At 56.2% G+C, this 14,678-nt stretch overlaps 6 protein-coding genes across 6 annotated transcripts; 3 read left to right on the plus strand and 3 right to left on the minus strand.

The window, feature by feature from the left end:
- Positions 1-88: 88 nt before the first annotated feature.
- On the minus strand, positions 89-3,080 carry WHR41_02669 (uncharacterized protein). Its single transcript, XM_069371275.1, has 2 exons — positions 1,172-3,080; positions 89-1,118 (listed from the first exon to the last, which is right to left on the minus strand). The coding sequence occupies exons 1-2, from the start codon at positions 2,994-2,996 to the stop codon at positions 316-318; spliced, it is 2,628 nt and encodes an 875-aa protein (XP_069231996.1). The 5' UTR covers positions 2,997-3,080; the 3' UTR covers positions 89-315.
- Positions 3,081-3,517: 437 nt separating this feature from the next.
- On the plus strand, positions 3,518-4,378 carry WHR41_02670 (uncharacterized protein; the record flags this gene model as incomplete). The annotated part of the gene is made up of 1 exon (XM_069371276.1): positions 3,518-4,378. The coding sequence occupies one exon, from the start codon at positions 3,518-3,520 to the stop codon at positions 4,376-4,378; it is 861 nt and encodes a 286-aa protein (XP_069231804.1).
- Positions 4,379-4,965: 587 nt separating this feature from the next.
- On the minus strand, positions 4,966-5,205 carry WHR41_02671 (uncharacterized protein; the record flags this gene model as incomplete). The annotated part of the gene is made up of 1 exon (XM_069371277.1): positions 4,966-5,205. One exon carries the CDS (start codon positions 5,203-5,205, stop codon positions 4,966-4,968), a length of 240 nt encoding a protein of 79 aa, XP_069231803.1.
- A 1,491-nt stretch (positions 5,206-6,696) lies between these two features.
- WHR41_02672 (uncharacterized protein) lies at positions 6,697-10,817 on the plus strand. Its single transcript, XM_069371278.1, has 9 exons — positions 6,697-7,068; positions 7,132-7,197; positions 7,255-7,313; positions 7,368-7,386; positions 7,440-7,505; positions 7,560-7,662; positions 7,718-8,121; positions 8,221-8,334; positions 8,383-10,817. Exons 1-9 carry the CDS (start codon positions 7,066-7,068, stop codon positions 10,408-10,410), a joined length of 2,862 nt encoding a protein of 953 aa, XP_069231802.1. The 5' UTR covers positions 6,697-7,065; the 3' UTR covers positions 10,411-10,817.
- Positions 10,818-11,193: 376 nt separating this feature from the next.
- On the plus strand, positions 11,194-12,570 carry WHR41_02673 (uncharacterized protein; the record flags this gene model as incomplete). Its single annotated transcript, XM_069371279.1, has 1 exon — positions 11,194-12,570. The coding sequence occupies one exon, from the start codon at positions 11,194-11,196 to the stop codon at positions 12,568-12,570; it is 1,377 nt and encodes a 458-aa protein (XP_069231801.1).
- Positions 12,571-13,270: 700 nt separating this feature from the next.
- On the minus strand, positions 13,271-14,573 carry WHR41_02674 (uncharacterized protein; the record flags this gene model as incomplete). The annotated part of the gene is made up of 2 exons (XM_069371280.1): positions 13,271-14,110; positions 14,169-14,573. 2 exons carry the CDS (start codon positions 14,571-14,573, stop codon positions 13,271-13,273), a joined length of 1,245 nt encoding a protein of 414 aa, XP_069231800.1.
- Between the last annotated feature and the right edge of the window lie 105 nt (positions 14,574-14,678).

Genomic DNA, 14,678 nt, shown 5'->3' on the forward strand with positions numbered 1-14,678 from the left:
TTCGGCTCTCCAGCGCGTCTCGAGCGCGTCCACCCATCCATGGACCTTCCAACAACTCCGTTCGGTACACAGGACGTAAGTCTCAACATTGTTCAAAGATCATTTCATTCAAGTTCCCGTACTGATATCCCAAGGAATCCCGAAGACAAACGCCTCCGCCATCATGACAGAAATTAAGAAGAAGGAAAAACGAAATGCCCCATGCCGTGCCCCAATCCTAACCCGAAGAGCCCCCCCAACCCATCCCATGTATACCAGAATCAAAAACGCCGCATAAACCAAAAGGAAAAAAGTCCGTTCATCACATGAAGTCGTTCATCCAAGCCATCCGTCATCAGCATCATCACCCCTCTTACCTCCAATATCAAGATTTAGCCGCGGCAGAGCCTCGACCGCAACCTCGCCCAGCTGCGGCGGCGCCTCTTTCTTCTTCCTGGGACTCTGGCTCCTGGCCCGCGCGGCCTGCTCTTCAACCGCAGGACCCTCGCGCACGAACTTCGTGTCCCATCCGTCTTCCACCGCGGCGGCAGCCCACGCGCGCAGGCCGTCGTGCACGCCGGAGTAGAATTTCTCTTTGCAGGTGCGCAGGGTGTTGCCCATTGTTTTCTCGAAGCCGCTGGCTTTCAGCTCGTCGCGCAGGGTGTTGCGGGCGGGTGCTGAGGGCAGCGAGGCGATCAGGCCGTTGAGAAGGTCGAGGTTTGCGGTCAGGTATGTAGTCGCATCCCATTCTACGCCGCCGATGTAGGGCGCGGCGGGGACAGGAGGCCGTAGGCCAGGGAAATGGCGCTGGGTGTAAGTTGTTGCGAGCGATTTCTCGCGATCTGCAGAGCTCTCCGGGTTCTCGGCAGCTGCACCAGTTTCGGATCCGGCGCTATCAGGTCGTTTGGGTAGCGGAACGACATTGAGGTGGTGCAGGAAGATCCAGAAAACTTCTTTGGTGACATTTGTCACTTCCTGGCACCACAGCTTGTATGGACGCGGAACCTGCATTCCCAAGACGAAGTCGACCGGTTTCTCGACCTCTGCTTTCTTAGGCTCGCCGAGGTAGGTGAGGATCTTGCGAGCTCGTTGCTCCAGCTCACCGGCGGACGAGTTGAGAGGAGCTGCAAGGTATGTGACTATACTGTTGTCAGTGGAAAAGCTAAATAACAAAATTGGAGGTACAACTTACAAAGGACGTTGGCAATGATCGTCCGAGTAGTGTACTCAGCTGGTCCCTTCTTTTCCTCATCAAACACCATTCCCAGCAAGGCCGGGAACAGCTCGTCCGCCACTGTCGCCAGCTCCGCCAAGGCCCTCTCAGTCGTGCACAATCCCTTCAAACAAAGTAGCGTCTCGTGCAGAAGCTGGTCCTCGTGCTCTTCACGCCATTCAATTCCCATCAACCGGTGTAGTAGACCGACGACTTCAGTCATGCCACCTTGCGAGATGAATGTGTCGACCCATGCCACCGTCTCGTTGCGCAGAAGGATACGCAGCTTATGTAACCTGCCGACCTCCACCTTTGTCGGATCCTGATTCTTCCGCAGATAAGTGATGTATTCACTCGCAGCGGGAGTAGCGTGTCCGCGTCTTCCCCATGAGCTACCAGTGGGAGTAGTCGGCGCGCTGGAATCGCCCATCGAGCCTCCCTTCGGGATGTTGATCGCCATCGATTGCACCTTGCTCCTTGAACGAGGTTTCTTCGACGGCGAGCTATCACCGCTTCTCTTGTCGCCTTTTGAGAACGTAAAAGTCCGGCTCCTTGCTCTTGAACGCTTAGTCGACTTGCTATCATCCTCTGCAAGCCGGTGCTGCTCCAGACTCTCCTGCGATCCCGCCGCTACTGGAGTTTCCATGGAAGATCTGTCGGCGTTCTTCGCACCCTGATCTTGCCTGACAAAGTCCGCCTTGACTCTCAGAGTCAGCGTCCTCATCCTCTCCCGCATGGGTTCAGGCACGTTCCTCGAGGCGAGCACAGCCTCGAACTCCGCATCCACGGTCTTCTGATCCAGTGCTGGCTCCTCTTTGGCCGGAGTGCCTTTAGCCTTACCCTGCAAAGCGGCCACGGCAGCCATCACTCTTGCGCCTCTTTTCGGAATGGTAAGCTTCTCTTTCGCAGCCGGCTGCTCCTCACTGCCTCCGCTGCAAGTCCGGTCGGAATGGCGGTGAGGCAGTGCCGGTCTATCCATAGCGGCACGACGAGCCTCCTCCCTACTAGGGCGGCGGGCGCTGTCGACAGATCTTCTTGAATCCATACTGGCTCGGGCACTGCTGATTTTACGGCTAAGACCTCCGGCGAACCCGTCCGTCGGGACGATGACGGTGCTCTGCGGTCGACTTCTGATGGCAGGTCTGAGACTCGGGGCATCCGCGGTGTGTCCGTTGAAATTGCGCTGTTTGCTCGGCGAGTAGTCTCTCGGAGTGTACCTGGAGATCTCGTCCTGCACGCTGCTGTCCCGCTTGCTCTCTTGCGACCCACGAGAGACGTGGTTCTCTGTCGACGCGAATTGGGCCCAGATCGGGGTGTCCGCGGGCTCGACTGCTGAGATGGGAGGTGTGGTATTTTCCTTCTCGTAAGCCTGCGACTGCGGTGCGTAGGCGAGGTCGCGGGTCGAGCGATTCATCTTGCCGAACATGGCGGAGAGGCTTGTAGAGGACTTGCTCTTTTTGGGCTTGTCGTTTTCGTTCTTGTTCGGAGAGCGTGAGCCGTACTTGCCGGTCCCGTACAACTTGCTCGATCGCTTAGAAGGCGAGCTGGGCGGGGACTGCGCATTGAGATGCCGCTCGCCGAGGACTCGAGACGTCGAAGCATGCGGGTGGTCAGGTGGGAGGAGTGGGACGGTCTGCGTGTGGCTCCCGCCATGCATCATGTTGGTAGAGTTCGAGGGTGTCAGGTCAGGCGAAACCGGGCGGGACTTCGAAGACACGAGAGACTTGAGGAACTTGGAGCTCTTGTTCCGGCGGTGTTGGGGCCTGTCTGGAGTGGCAGCATGATGTTCTTGAGGCGTCGTCATCCTGCGGGTTAGTATGTCGGAGGAGTCAAGTCAAGCGATACAAGTCAATGTATGCTTTCGATCTGCCTTGGGTTCGACCGTCTTGGGCGTAAGGCGGCGTGCAGATGTATAGGCATTGCTGGACTCGGTGACGATGTGTTTTGCCAAGGCGTTGCTAGGGGGCAACGCCTCGCCGTCGGCTGGATCTCACGCGCCAGCGCATTTCCCATGCAAGCCACCATGCCTGCGCGCAACGGCCGACACCGACAATGCTATTCTCCACAGTCAGTGCGTCAGTGCGTTGGCGGTCAGAATGGTTGTTCTGATGATACTAGCTCTAGTACCCGCTTCTGGTTCTTGAGGCTTCGTTTACTGCGATGGATGCACAGTGGAGATAAGGCGGCCTTTACGCAAACCTTCTCCTCAAGCTGATCGCCGTACCGTCACGTCATATGCGCGCTGCGTTATTAGAAATACCAGAACACGCAACTCCAGGCAGGTAGATGTTCTTTTTTTTGTCCACTGAAACCACAGTATACGCAATGCCCGCACCTACAGCAGTCTTCAGCGCAGGCAAGAATGCCCTCATCACCGGCGCCGCTTCAGGCGTCGGCCTCGCAGTAGCAAAGCTATGCGCATCGCATGGCATGAATCTCCATCTGGTTGACAACAATGCCTCCCTCCTCGGCGAAGCCAAGTCAAAACTCACCGGAAAGGGCTCTCTTGAGACCCACGAAATGGATGTATCCTCTCTGAAAGATTGGAACAGCCTTCAATCGCAGCTGAAAGACACCAAGCTCGACTTCCTGCACCTCAACGCCGGCATTGGCGCCAAAGGCGACTGGACGGACTCGGCGTACTTTCACAAGATCTTCGACGTCAACTTCTACGGCGTCATCAACGGTATCAACACCTTCTTCCCGCACTTCGAGGGCAACAGCTCCGACGCCAAGGCAATCGTCATTACGGGCTCGAAGCAGGGCATCACCAACCCACCCGGCAACCCGGCTTACAACGCTTCCAAGTCGGCGCTGAAGACCATCACCGAGCACCTGTCCTTCGACCTCGCCAAGTCCTCGCCGTCAACCAGCGTTCACCTCCTGGTGCCGGGCTGGACGTTCACGGGCCTGACCGGCGGCGGCGGGACCAAGACGAAGCCCGACGGCGCCTGGTCCGCCGAGCAGGTTGCCGACCATCTGTACAAGAAGATGGACGAGGGCAAGTTCTACGTGATGTGCCCCGACAACGACGTCGATTGGGAGACGGACCGCAAGCGCATGATGTGGACCATGGGCGACGTGGTGTACGAGCGTATGCCGCAGAGCCGGTGGAGGGAGGAGTACAATGATGAGGCTGCGAAGACTATGGATGGGATGAAGTTGGGTGCAAAGCAGGGGCAATGAGTTCGTTCGTGAAGACGAATCACATTTGCTAATGGGTCAAATGATAGACGAACACGGTACGGATCAGAATAGTACCCGACATTTGGTCTATAATTCTGCCACCCATGTGCATCTGTCTTCATTCCATTCCAAGCAGTCATTCAAGAGAGGTGACGATGCGCCTCCGAGGAAAACCACGCTTTGCACCTAGACAAAACTTCGAGACAGGCTCGACGAGGATCCTGGTTGTCGTTGTACTCGAAGCTCAGTAGTTCTATGTTGGAGGTTTCAAGACTAAGTCGTCCACATGAAGGCCTTTCGACCAGATAAGTGAAATACGAGGCCGGCGAGGAAAAGGTTTTCGTGATTTGTTACACTCCTGTCCGATTTAGATGCAATCATTCGAGGTCTCAGCGGTGCGCATGAACGGCAGGTTGAAAATGTTCGAAGTAGAAGGAAATGAAAAGGTTCTCGTTCTCTCTCGTAAAGACAATGGGTATCGTATTTCATGCTCCAGCATGCTCTGGCAGGTCAAATGCAACTTTTATGTCCGTGACTCCGTCTCCATCTCCTCCATCGTAAGAGAGTCCCTCGCTTCTCTCCATCGCTTATGAAGGGAACTGCACCGGGAAGCACTTCTCCTTCGTCCAGGCATCGCTGTGCGTCGAGGCATGCTGCTCGAGGATCTTGAGGTTCTCGGCCACGAGGTCCTTGCGGCAGAAGTTGCAAATCGTCATCTCCTTCTTGGGCTTGACGGGCGTGCCGTTCTTGTGCACCTGGACACGAGTGCCGGCGGCGTCGGCCTTCTTGTGCTCGCGGGCGATGCGGTCTTTCTTGGTGATAGGCATGGTGAAGGGTTGTTTGGTGCTGCTGGGCGTTTTGGTTTGTCTTAGAGGTGTTTGGTTTGATGTGTGGTCGAGGTGAAGTGATTTACTGGAGAGAAAGGAAGTTAGAGTTCTAGATTGATTGAAAGAATGAAAGAGACCCTCACCACAGCGCAGAGAGATAGGCGGGGCTGGGGAAATTTCCTATGGCGGGAGTCGAGAGCCTGGGCGTAGATTCAAGCACGGCTGTCATCACGTTGGACCCGAGCCAGCGGGTCCGGATCGTAAGCGGATCTCCACGTGCATGGAAGTTACTTTTGGAAGGAAAATGGTTGCTATGCGCTTTGCTCTTTCGATGAAGAGCCTTCACACTCTGCAATGCATGACAAGACGACAGTCTCTGACCAGGTTAGCCGTAGGAGCTACGCACTCTGGCGTCAACTATACGAACAATGTCCTTGCAATGATGTATTCTCGTCAAGAGTCGCTTCTGCACCGGCGAGAGAAAGCTGAGGAGTGAGATTTGAACATTCGAGGTTAGCAATGAAGCCTCAAATGGCATTGAAGATCCATCTTGGTCTCATAGTAGCATCTCAAAAAGCGGTTCGGGTCCGTGGATCTCACTACAAGAACGACCGATCAGGGACGCCAAAGCCATTCCGCCGAAGGGAATCATTCCCACGATCAACTTGATAATACCATTGGAGAGAAGAGAGAAGTTCACACTTTGTAAGACAAATAGCGACTGACGAGTACAAGCAAACCAGTCTTGTGGCCGACTTATGAAGGGCTCTCTCATTGCGAATTATGCTTTAATTTATTCGTGCGATGCAGTCAAGTGCTTAGAGACCTATTGCGTCAGTTTAGAGACGTCTCATACTCTGAGCAACGAAGACTTATAGCATCATGGCATGTCCGTTGAGTCTTGGTTGACCATTGACGGTGAAGGACCTGGTATACAGCGCCCATGCGTTCCTCAAAGTGAGGTCGCAATGCCTGGCAGCTTGTAGGAATAGCGAAAATCCTGGTTACTGATGTTGACTGCAGAATTGATTGCTCAAATGAAGGCGTGAAAACGTCTAGCAATGAGCTTTGCTGTGAGACATGAGACAGCTCGATCGTTGTTGTCTATCTGCAGGAATAAGCCAGGTAGAAGTGTGAAGAAATTCAGGGCCATGAGGACGATTGGTCGTCGGAAAAGATCTCATTGACTGTATGAATATCAAGTAGATATGAGTATCTTCATCGAAATCGTCTCATTTTTCTGATTCGAAAGAGTACCCGTATGGCAGTGTTGGATGCGCGATCACACGCCAAGTGCGCGACAGCAAAGTGCAAGGAGTGGCAGCGGGAGAGGAGGAGCCTTCGAGGAGACCAGGCGTTGGCGCTAGCAAGCGGCGATGTGCACCCGTGCCGCAACCCGCGTCGCGAACAGTCGGCATGGACGTCAGGTCTTCGGCGACCAAGGCACCCCACACAAATGGCCCTTTCTTCTCTGCCTCTTGCTTGCATACCTCCCTCTCCGCGACCACGCCCTCCACCTCCCTCCTCGTCCGCGCCATCAACTTCCTCCATCTTCCACCGTCCACGCGCATCCTCGCGTCCCTCCCACGCGACTGACCCATTGCTCCCGGATCGTCACCTCGACCCTGGCTAGCGCAAACTTCCTCCTACGCGCGTTTGCACCGACTTCTCTCACCGCCGACGCGCGTGATCACCGCGACCACTGCGACCTCAACACCATCGACCACGTCAAAAGCAAACAATCAACCAGCTCGAATTGATTGACTTAAAGCTTTAATCAACTTGGTCGACTTCTACAGATCTGGACGTCCGCGATACCAACCACCAAGCCAGCCCTAGGCTGGTTTGCTTTAAGAAGTCATGGTACACTACGCCGCATGCCATAAAATGTGTAAAGAGCAAGGGCAAAGTTAACATTTGGTTAAGGTCCTCTACAAGCGCAAGCCTGTGACATTTGTCGCGCCTCCACAAAATATCAAGGACGACACAGAGGTATGTGCACAACTTGTGCGCAACTAATAAGGGAGAAGCTGACCCTTCTTGTGTCAGGTATGGGTCGTGCCGGAGACAAATGAGATATTTCTGGACTACGAAAAATACCTGAAACGGTTCGTTCCACATCCACGACCGGCGAAAGCTTCAAGAGCTAACACTTTGTACAGCTGGGACTTCCTCCACCAGGCAAGCACATCGCACACAGACGGATGGAGACCAAGCTACTAACTCTCCGCTAGAAAAAGTTCACCGACGCGATTAACGGAAAGTCCGGCTTGACCTATTCAGATGCGGTCGCTTCGGAGGTTTGTTTACATGCAAATTGTCCCGTCACGCGCCCCTACTGACACCACCAGCAGAACCAGAGCTTAGCAGAGATCGAGAATGTCTTCCCCGAAGTGCTTCGCGACCCTATTCTCCGCAAGGTTCAATTCTCGACCATCTCTCGCATGGACGAGCTCGGTACGCTATATTGATTCTTACACGCAAGTCCGTTGCTAATGTTGGACTTCTACAGTCAATTGGGTCTATAACGAATTCAAGCGCGAGTTCTTTCCCGGCGAGGATGTACTGGTCACATTGCAAGACCGCGACCTGACAGCCGGTTCGATCCGCGAAAAAGCGAAATTCCCCATGATCAAGGGTCCGGATGGCTCTGTACAACGCAACGCCTTCGCTCGCTACTTCGTCCGCCTCCATGACACGCCTGGTGATGAAGCGCTCGTAGACGAACAGCATGTGCGCCGCGACCGCAAGATCTACTCCAAGCTCAACCTTCGAGCGTTCCTTAAGAACTCGCTCGAGAGAGAGCCTTACATGCACGCGCCATGGCTGGTCAAGGAGCCTCTGGCTATGCAATATCGCTTGCCGATGCAGATCCCGGAACACCTCCTTAGAGACGCACATGTCTTGGCTAATAGGGTACGTCTTTCCCCGAACCGCCCGGCTCAAAACCTGCCCAGAGCCGGGGCACCGGATGATTCGTCTGAACATAGGGCTTTGAAAGCTGAGATTGTGCAGGATCAGATGCTCCAGATGAGAGCACCGCGTGGGCGTCAACCTAAACACATGGCACCTGAGGAGCTTGCGCGCATGCAACAGGAAGCACAGTTACATCCGCAGATGCAGCGTCAAGTAAGTCGTCGCCATCCTACAGCCCCGAACGCATCGCTGACGAAACAGCACGGCGGAACTCTACCACACCATCCCAATCGCCAGACCATTCCCCAGGCTGTGGCGCCTCCGCCCAAACCTGCTCCTCCTCCGATCAAATACCCTATCGAAGACCTCGACATCGAACCGAAGAAGAACGGCGTCTCTCGTCCTCAACTCAAGTTCCTCACAGAGGAGATGGCGCACTTCGTTGCCAGTGATCGAACTAAAGGCCTCAACCAGGTGCAGATGGAGACCGTCGGCAGGCTTCTCGAGATCTGGAATACATTGAACGTGCAGTGCGAAGTGTACGAGATCGACAGTTTCACCTTCGACGACTTTGTGGATGCTATGGGCTTCACGACCGAGTCCGACAACACCGAATGCCAACTTCTGGACGAGGCATTCTGCGCGGTACTCAAGCAGCTTGTGAACGACAAGGGTAAGCTGGAAGTCAGTCTGCCGCAAATGCCGGACGAGGATTCGGAGGATGATTCAGAAATCGCCGTCGACGACAGCACTGTTTCGACGCCGGTTGCGGACGTCCCTGCTCGATCGACGCGCAGCAGACTCAGTCACGTCGAAAATGCCTCAGAGCAGCCGCAGAGTCCGAACGGAGCACCAGCTAAGGTGCACAAGGCGACGGAAGCTTTGGCTGGGTTTGACTGGGCGGAGGCTCTCGGTCAGCGTGACATGGAAGGCGGCAACTGGCAGCTTATTCTCGTCGGCATCCTCAACCAACTTTCACACGCACCGCACTTCAAGGCCACCTGCGACAAGGTGCTGTCATATCTGGTCCCCCTGGATATGGATCCATCGAAGGAGAACATCAAATATCAGTTCAAGACTATGGACATCAATCTCCGCGCAGCCGCGCTCCAGCCAATGACAATGCTCTCAGCTACAACGAAAGCCCTCAAAAAGTTCCTGGAAGATTGTAGTGAAGATCAGACCGAGGTCCGTAAGCGCAAGATGGAATTCCAGCGTGAGAAGAAGACTGCTATGGAGAGCTTGGCTTTCAAGAACCGCGATCGCGTCGCGGCGCAGGAAGATCTGGCCAAGAAGGAAGAAGCCGAGCTTGTGGCTGCAGGCGAGCTTGCTGAAGCTGCTGCGACGACGGCAGAGACCAATGGTGGAAGCTCGGAACCCGAAGACGAGGTGTCCGCTGGCCGCCGCTCGTCTCGTAAGCGCAAGCGCGGCGCTGAGATGAGTCCTCAGGAGAAAGAAAAGAAGGAGAAGGTTGATGCTGCAAAGTCGGCAGCCGACAAGCAGAGGAAGCAGTACCAAGCATTGGTCCGCGACTGCGACGTGCTTAGGCAGCAGATCCTGGAGCTCGAGGCCGACATCAACGAATGCGACGGCGATCTCCGCGAGGCGGACGTGCAGCGCACGAAGATGCTGGGCAAGGATCGCTTCTGCAACAGATACTACTGGTTCGAGCGCAACGGCCAGCCCTTCGGCGGCTTGCCCAACAGCAGCACCGCGCACTACGGCTACGCCAACGGACGTATCTGGGTGCAGGGTCCGGACAACATGGAGCGCGAGGGTTTCATCGACCTACCGAGGGAAGAGCAGGCGGCATACAAGGCCAGGTTCGGCATGACCGTCCCCGACCGCCGCAAGCTGGAGGAAGGCCCGTCACTGCTGATGAGCGCCAACGAATGGGGCTACTACGAGGACCCGGACGTTCTCGACTCTCTCATCGGCTGGCTGGACGACCGCGGCGAGCGCGAGAAGCGCCTACGCAAGGAGCTCTACGAATGGCGCGACAAGATCGCCAAGTACATGCGCGCGCACAAGGATTTCATGAACAGCGAGGCGGCCAAGAAGCTCGAGGCTGAGGAGGAGCCTAAGAAGGGCATCGCGACCCGCCGCCAGGCTGAGCAGGAGAAGGCCGAGCTGGGCGAGAGGTGTCTGAGGTGGCGCAACCTCACGAGCGAGTCGATCAACAAGCACCTGCACTCGGAGAACCCGCCGGCGAAGAGGTCGAAGAAGAACCCGAAGGTTGCCACGGGCGTGGTGGTGAACAGCCGCGTCAACCGGTCGCGCACGAAGTGATCGTGTCTCCTGCTGGATAAAGCCAGGCAATCTCACCTGAGTTCGACAACGACTGTGTGTGCATTGGGAACGGCGTCATGCGTTTTTGGCTCTCGACTTACCTACCTACTCTGGAGCAAAAGATAGATCTGGCGTTTCTGCTTTGAGCGCGGCGTATCGGGAGTACGATTGCGATCGGAGGATATGGCTTATAACACCTCTATTTGACTTGCGATGCATATGCCCTGGCGCGGCGGAGGCGGATTGTTTGTGCGTACGGATAAGTCAGTGGATTGATGAAAGTTGATCTCCTGGAGGCACCTGTAGGCGCATAGGCTGGGGGTCGAGGAGAACAAACGGCTCCATTTGTTCTGCGATACTTCGGTGGAAAATGTAAGCTTATCATGGCAACTTCATTCGACTTCATACGTTTTCCTTATTTTCGTCTAATAAAGTTGGCGCTGTGGCATGAAGCGAGGCGGAGTTTGGGCCGACCAGCCACGCCAGCCACAGCCAAGCGGGGAAGTTTGATGCAGCTTCCAAGAGCTCCCAGAGCTTCAAGCGTCATCCCGCGCCGGCTGACACCTCGCCCATGCCGCCATGCCGCTACCACCTCGCTTGGTGCCGTCGCTTCTGCAACCCGCGCCGCAAGACTCGGCCAAGCCGGGCGAGGACATCGGTGCCATGCTTTTGACTTCTTAAAACACTCTTTCGCCTGGCCACACCGACACCCTCAATACCGTACAGTATACTTATCTACCGTGACCCAGCAATGCAGTGTGTTGCCACTCACTCCCACCAAGCATGCGCACCCTAGCGCTGTACATTGTTATCTTCGGCTGTATCACCGCAGCTCTAATCTTCTTCAGCGCCACGGGCGGTCCATTCTTCGTAGAGGAACAGTACAACCGCAACAGACCCTCAAAGCCCCAAGGCCCACCCATCTCTCACAGCGAGTCGCACGCCTGGCAGACACAGCGCGAATGGATCTACAAATACCCTCGCGACGCCCGCAACTATGGCCTCGATGAGCTGCAGTGCCAGGTCGCTTTCCCGGACCTATACAAGGAAGTCGATCGTGCGGCTGCGTGGTGGAAGGAACGCGGCGGCGTGACCGAGCGCGAGATCGACGTCGGCTGGCGTGGGGATGGTATCGTGAGGGCCATGATCTACGACAACCAGCTGTATGTTATCGACGCCCACGGCGTATTCGACCACAATCACCGGCCTAGGGCGCTGGCGACGCTGCATTCGCTCCATCGCGCTGTCACGGCGCACTCGGGACCTCTGCCAAATGTTGAGTTTACCATGACGGACCACGATGCGCCCTTGATCGATCAGGAGGATCTAAACCACACCACCTGGGGCTATGCCAGGCTCGCGCACCAGGAAAACCTCTGGCTCATGCCAGACTTCGGCTATTGGGGCTGGCCCAACGTCGGCCTCCGCAGCTACTCCGAACTCCAGCAAAACCTCGCAGCCGAAGAAGAAGATTTCCTCGACAAGATCCCCCAAATCGTTTGGCGCGGCGCAGTCGAAGGCCTCGGCTCCCACGACGTACGCGCCGGCCTCCTAGCCGCCAGCGCCAACCAGCCTTGGTCCGACATCCTGCCCCTCGACTGGAGCAACGCGACCAACATCGCCACCCGCCTCCTCGGCATGGAAGACCACTGCGCCTACCAGTTTCTCGCCCAGACCGAGGGAAACACCTACTCCGGCCGCCTCAAGTCCCTCCTCAACTGCCACTCCGTCCTGCTGTCGCACAAGCTCTCCTGGATCGAGCACTTCCACCACCTCCTGCAGCCCTCCGGCCCGGACCAGAACTACGTCCAGACCAAGCGCGACTTCTCCGACCTCCCCAAGAAGATGCGCTCCCTCCTCAACCCCTCCAACATCCTAGCCACGCAGCGCATCGCCGACAACGCACGCGCCGCCTTCCGCGAGCGCTACCTCACGCCGGCCGCAGAGGCGTGCTACTGGCGCGCGCTGATCCGCGCGTGGGCGGACGTGCAGACGTTCGAGGTGCAGGGGTGGAAGGAGAAGCTCGTTGAGGATCCGACGACGGGGAGGAAGAAGCTGAAGAGGTCGATGAGGGGCGCGCCGTTCGAGGCGTATGCGATTATGGAGGAGGTGGAGTGGGAGCTGCCGGCGAAGGCGAGGAGGGTTTGTATTGATGAGTGAGGGGGCTGTTGTCGGATGCATTGACGGGGGTTGTTAGTAGGAAATTTGGGTCGTGTGAGGTGTTTTGTGGGATGCGGTATCAGATGGACCGGTCGCGAGGCCTGAGTGCATGTTATGTGTGGCGTGTTACTACATTATCTCATGGCTTGTGTTTATTTAATTTACGGAGATATGCGAGTGATAAAGCTCCTTTGATTGCTGCCAAACCCCTCTCAAGACTGACGCACAGGGCTTCTAGTTCTCTGTATTTGCGAAGCACATGGACGGTAGAACCTCGAGCAGTTGAGCTGCTCGGGTTCTGGAGGATGACGGCAATGCTTTATCGTTAGGCGGACGCTCCGCTTCCTCATTCACGCTTCTTTCGACCTCAACTTCACCCTGAAGTCGTAATCGCAAAGGCGAGCGAATGTTACTTCACTTACAACTAAGATTGATCGATATGCTGATCGGACAGAAATTTGCGGGAGCTAGTGGGATGTCCCTCGGGGGACTTGAGTTTGCAATTACTTCGTGATTTTTTATTTTGCTTTTCGGCAAGTCCAGTATGACGACCAAAGAGCCCATGGTTTTGGCAAAACATACAGCAGCTGAAGGAAAACCTCGTCGACAGTAGTTTCGCATCGAAAACAGCTTACTTCCATAACTCCAAGGGGTATCTAAAACAAATGCGAAAGATGCTACGCTAAGCCAATGGCAACGATCAGACAACTTCTCCCACGATATTCAACGCCTCTCCCAAGATCTCATTCAAAAGGTCCGTAACCCCCAACATATCTCCTGCCGGCCTCAATTGCCCATTCGTCATATTTAGTGCCCTTACACTGTCCCAATGCCCAGCACCCACCTCCTCCAACCGCCCCATCTGCGACGGCCAAGGCGTAGGCGGATCCTTCCTTGTCCCTGACGACCCATCCGCCACCGTCCCATTGCTCGCCGGCTGCTCAACCGCACTCTCCGCCCCACCCAGAACAACCTCCCCAACAGCCTTAACCCACATCCACGGCGACGCCAACCCATCCCCCGTCCCCGCCGCCCAGTATTCCCAGCCAACCGCACACCCAAACGCCGCATACTTCCCCTTCAAACTCCCCAGCACGCCCTTCAGCACGTCCAACCCTACGAACCCTGAACCCCCATCCCCAGGATTCGTCAAAACGCCCATCACGACTCTGTCCGCCGCCCACTGGCCCCCGGATACTATATCCTCGTACATGCCGCTGCTGCTGGCGTCGCCCCAGCCATTGTAGAACTGCGCGTTGTACCAGTTGACCAATTTGCCGTTCGGACGAGAAGGTTCCGTCGCTTGCGCGTCAAGGTCCAGCGCCGAGAAGCCGTGCAGGCCCGTGCTGGCTGTGTTGGGGAGCAGCGCGGAGGCGACGGGCGCCATGGTCAGGAGGAAGGAGGAGCCGAGGTCGGCGTGCAGTTGGCGGAGGAGACGGAGGGGCGTGGAGAGGGGGACGCGCTCTTCGATATCGAGGTCGAGGCCTTGGATTTTGTATTTTTGGAGGATGGAGAGGAGGGGGTCGTAGTAGGCGTGGAACTGGGGGGTGTTAGTTCTGGGGCTTGGATGGGGGAGGGGAGGGGAGGGTGGAACGTACGGATGCTTCGTCGCCGCTGAGGCGCTGGTAGGTTCCTGGTGCGGCGCCGCCGAGCATCATCATGACTTTGATGCCGCCGGCTTGCAGTTGGGCGACTTCGGACCAGAGCGTGTCGTACATGGGGTCGCTGGGGTGGTGGTCGTTGAGGGTGATGTCGCCAGGCTGCTCGTTGAGGTGGACGGCGGAGAGGAGGACGTGGGTCACGCCAGTGTTTTCTTGGAGTAAGGGCAGGAGGGAGAGAGGGCCGCCGTTGACGTCTCTGAAGGTTTGGATATAGGCTACTAGGCGTGGTGGTGTGGCGGCGGTGTTGGATTCATCTTGTGATTGTCGGATTGAGAGGGGAAGGGCCCATGATGTGGCTGTGAAGGCGAGGAAGATAGATAATATGACGTTGAAGGCATACATCGTAATGTATACTCGAAGGGCAAACGAGAGACTATGGAGTTCACAAGGACGGGTGGTTGAATGCTCCCAACCCGGTCCTCAAGCGTATCCAAACACCAATTGTGA

The sequence above is a fragment of the Cladosporium halotolerans genome, assembly GCF_011745625.1.
Source record: "Cladosporium halotolerans strain TM138-S3 chromosome Unknown Sca6, whole genome shotgun sequence".
In the NCBI taxonomy this organism is placed as follows: Eukaryota; Fungi; Ascomycota; class Dothideomycetes; order Cladosporiales; family Cladosporiaceae; genus Cladosporium; species Cladosporium halotolerans.

Bases quoted from the DNA above. Each gene is read 5' to 3' on its own strand.
- WHR41_02669 (XM_069371275.1), bottom strand. From the start codon at position 2,996: ATGACGACGCCTCAAGAACATCATGCTGCCACTCCAGACAGGCCCCAA. The intron at 1,119-1,171 runs GTAAGTTGTACC...ACAACAGTATAG, and splicing joins GATCATTGCCAACGTCCTTT to TCACATACCTTGCAGCTCCT.
- WHR41_02672 (XM_069371278.1), top strand. The intron at 7,198-7,254 runs GTATGTGCACAA...TTCTTGTGTCAG, and splicing joins ATATCAAGGACGACACAGAG to GTATGGGTCGTGCCGGAGAC. The intron at 7,663-7,717 runs GTACGCTATATT...GGACTTCTACAG, and splicing joins CTCTCGCATGGACGAGCTCG to TCAATTGGGTCTATAACGAA.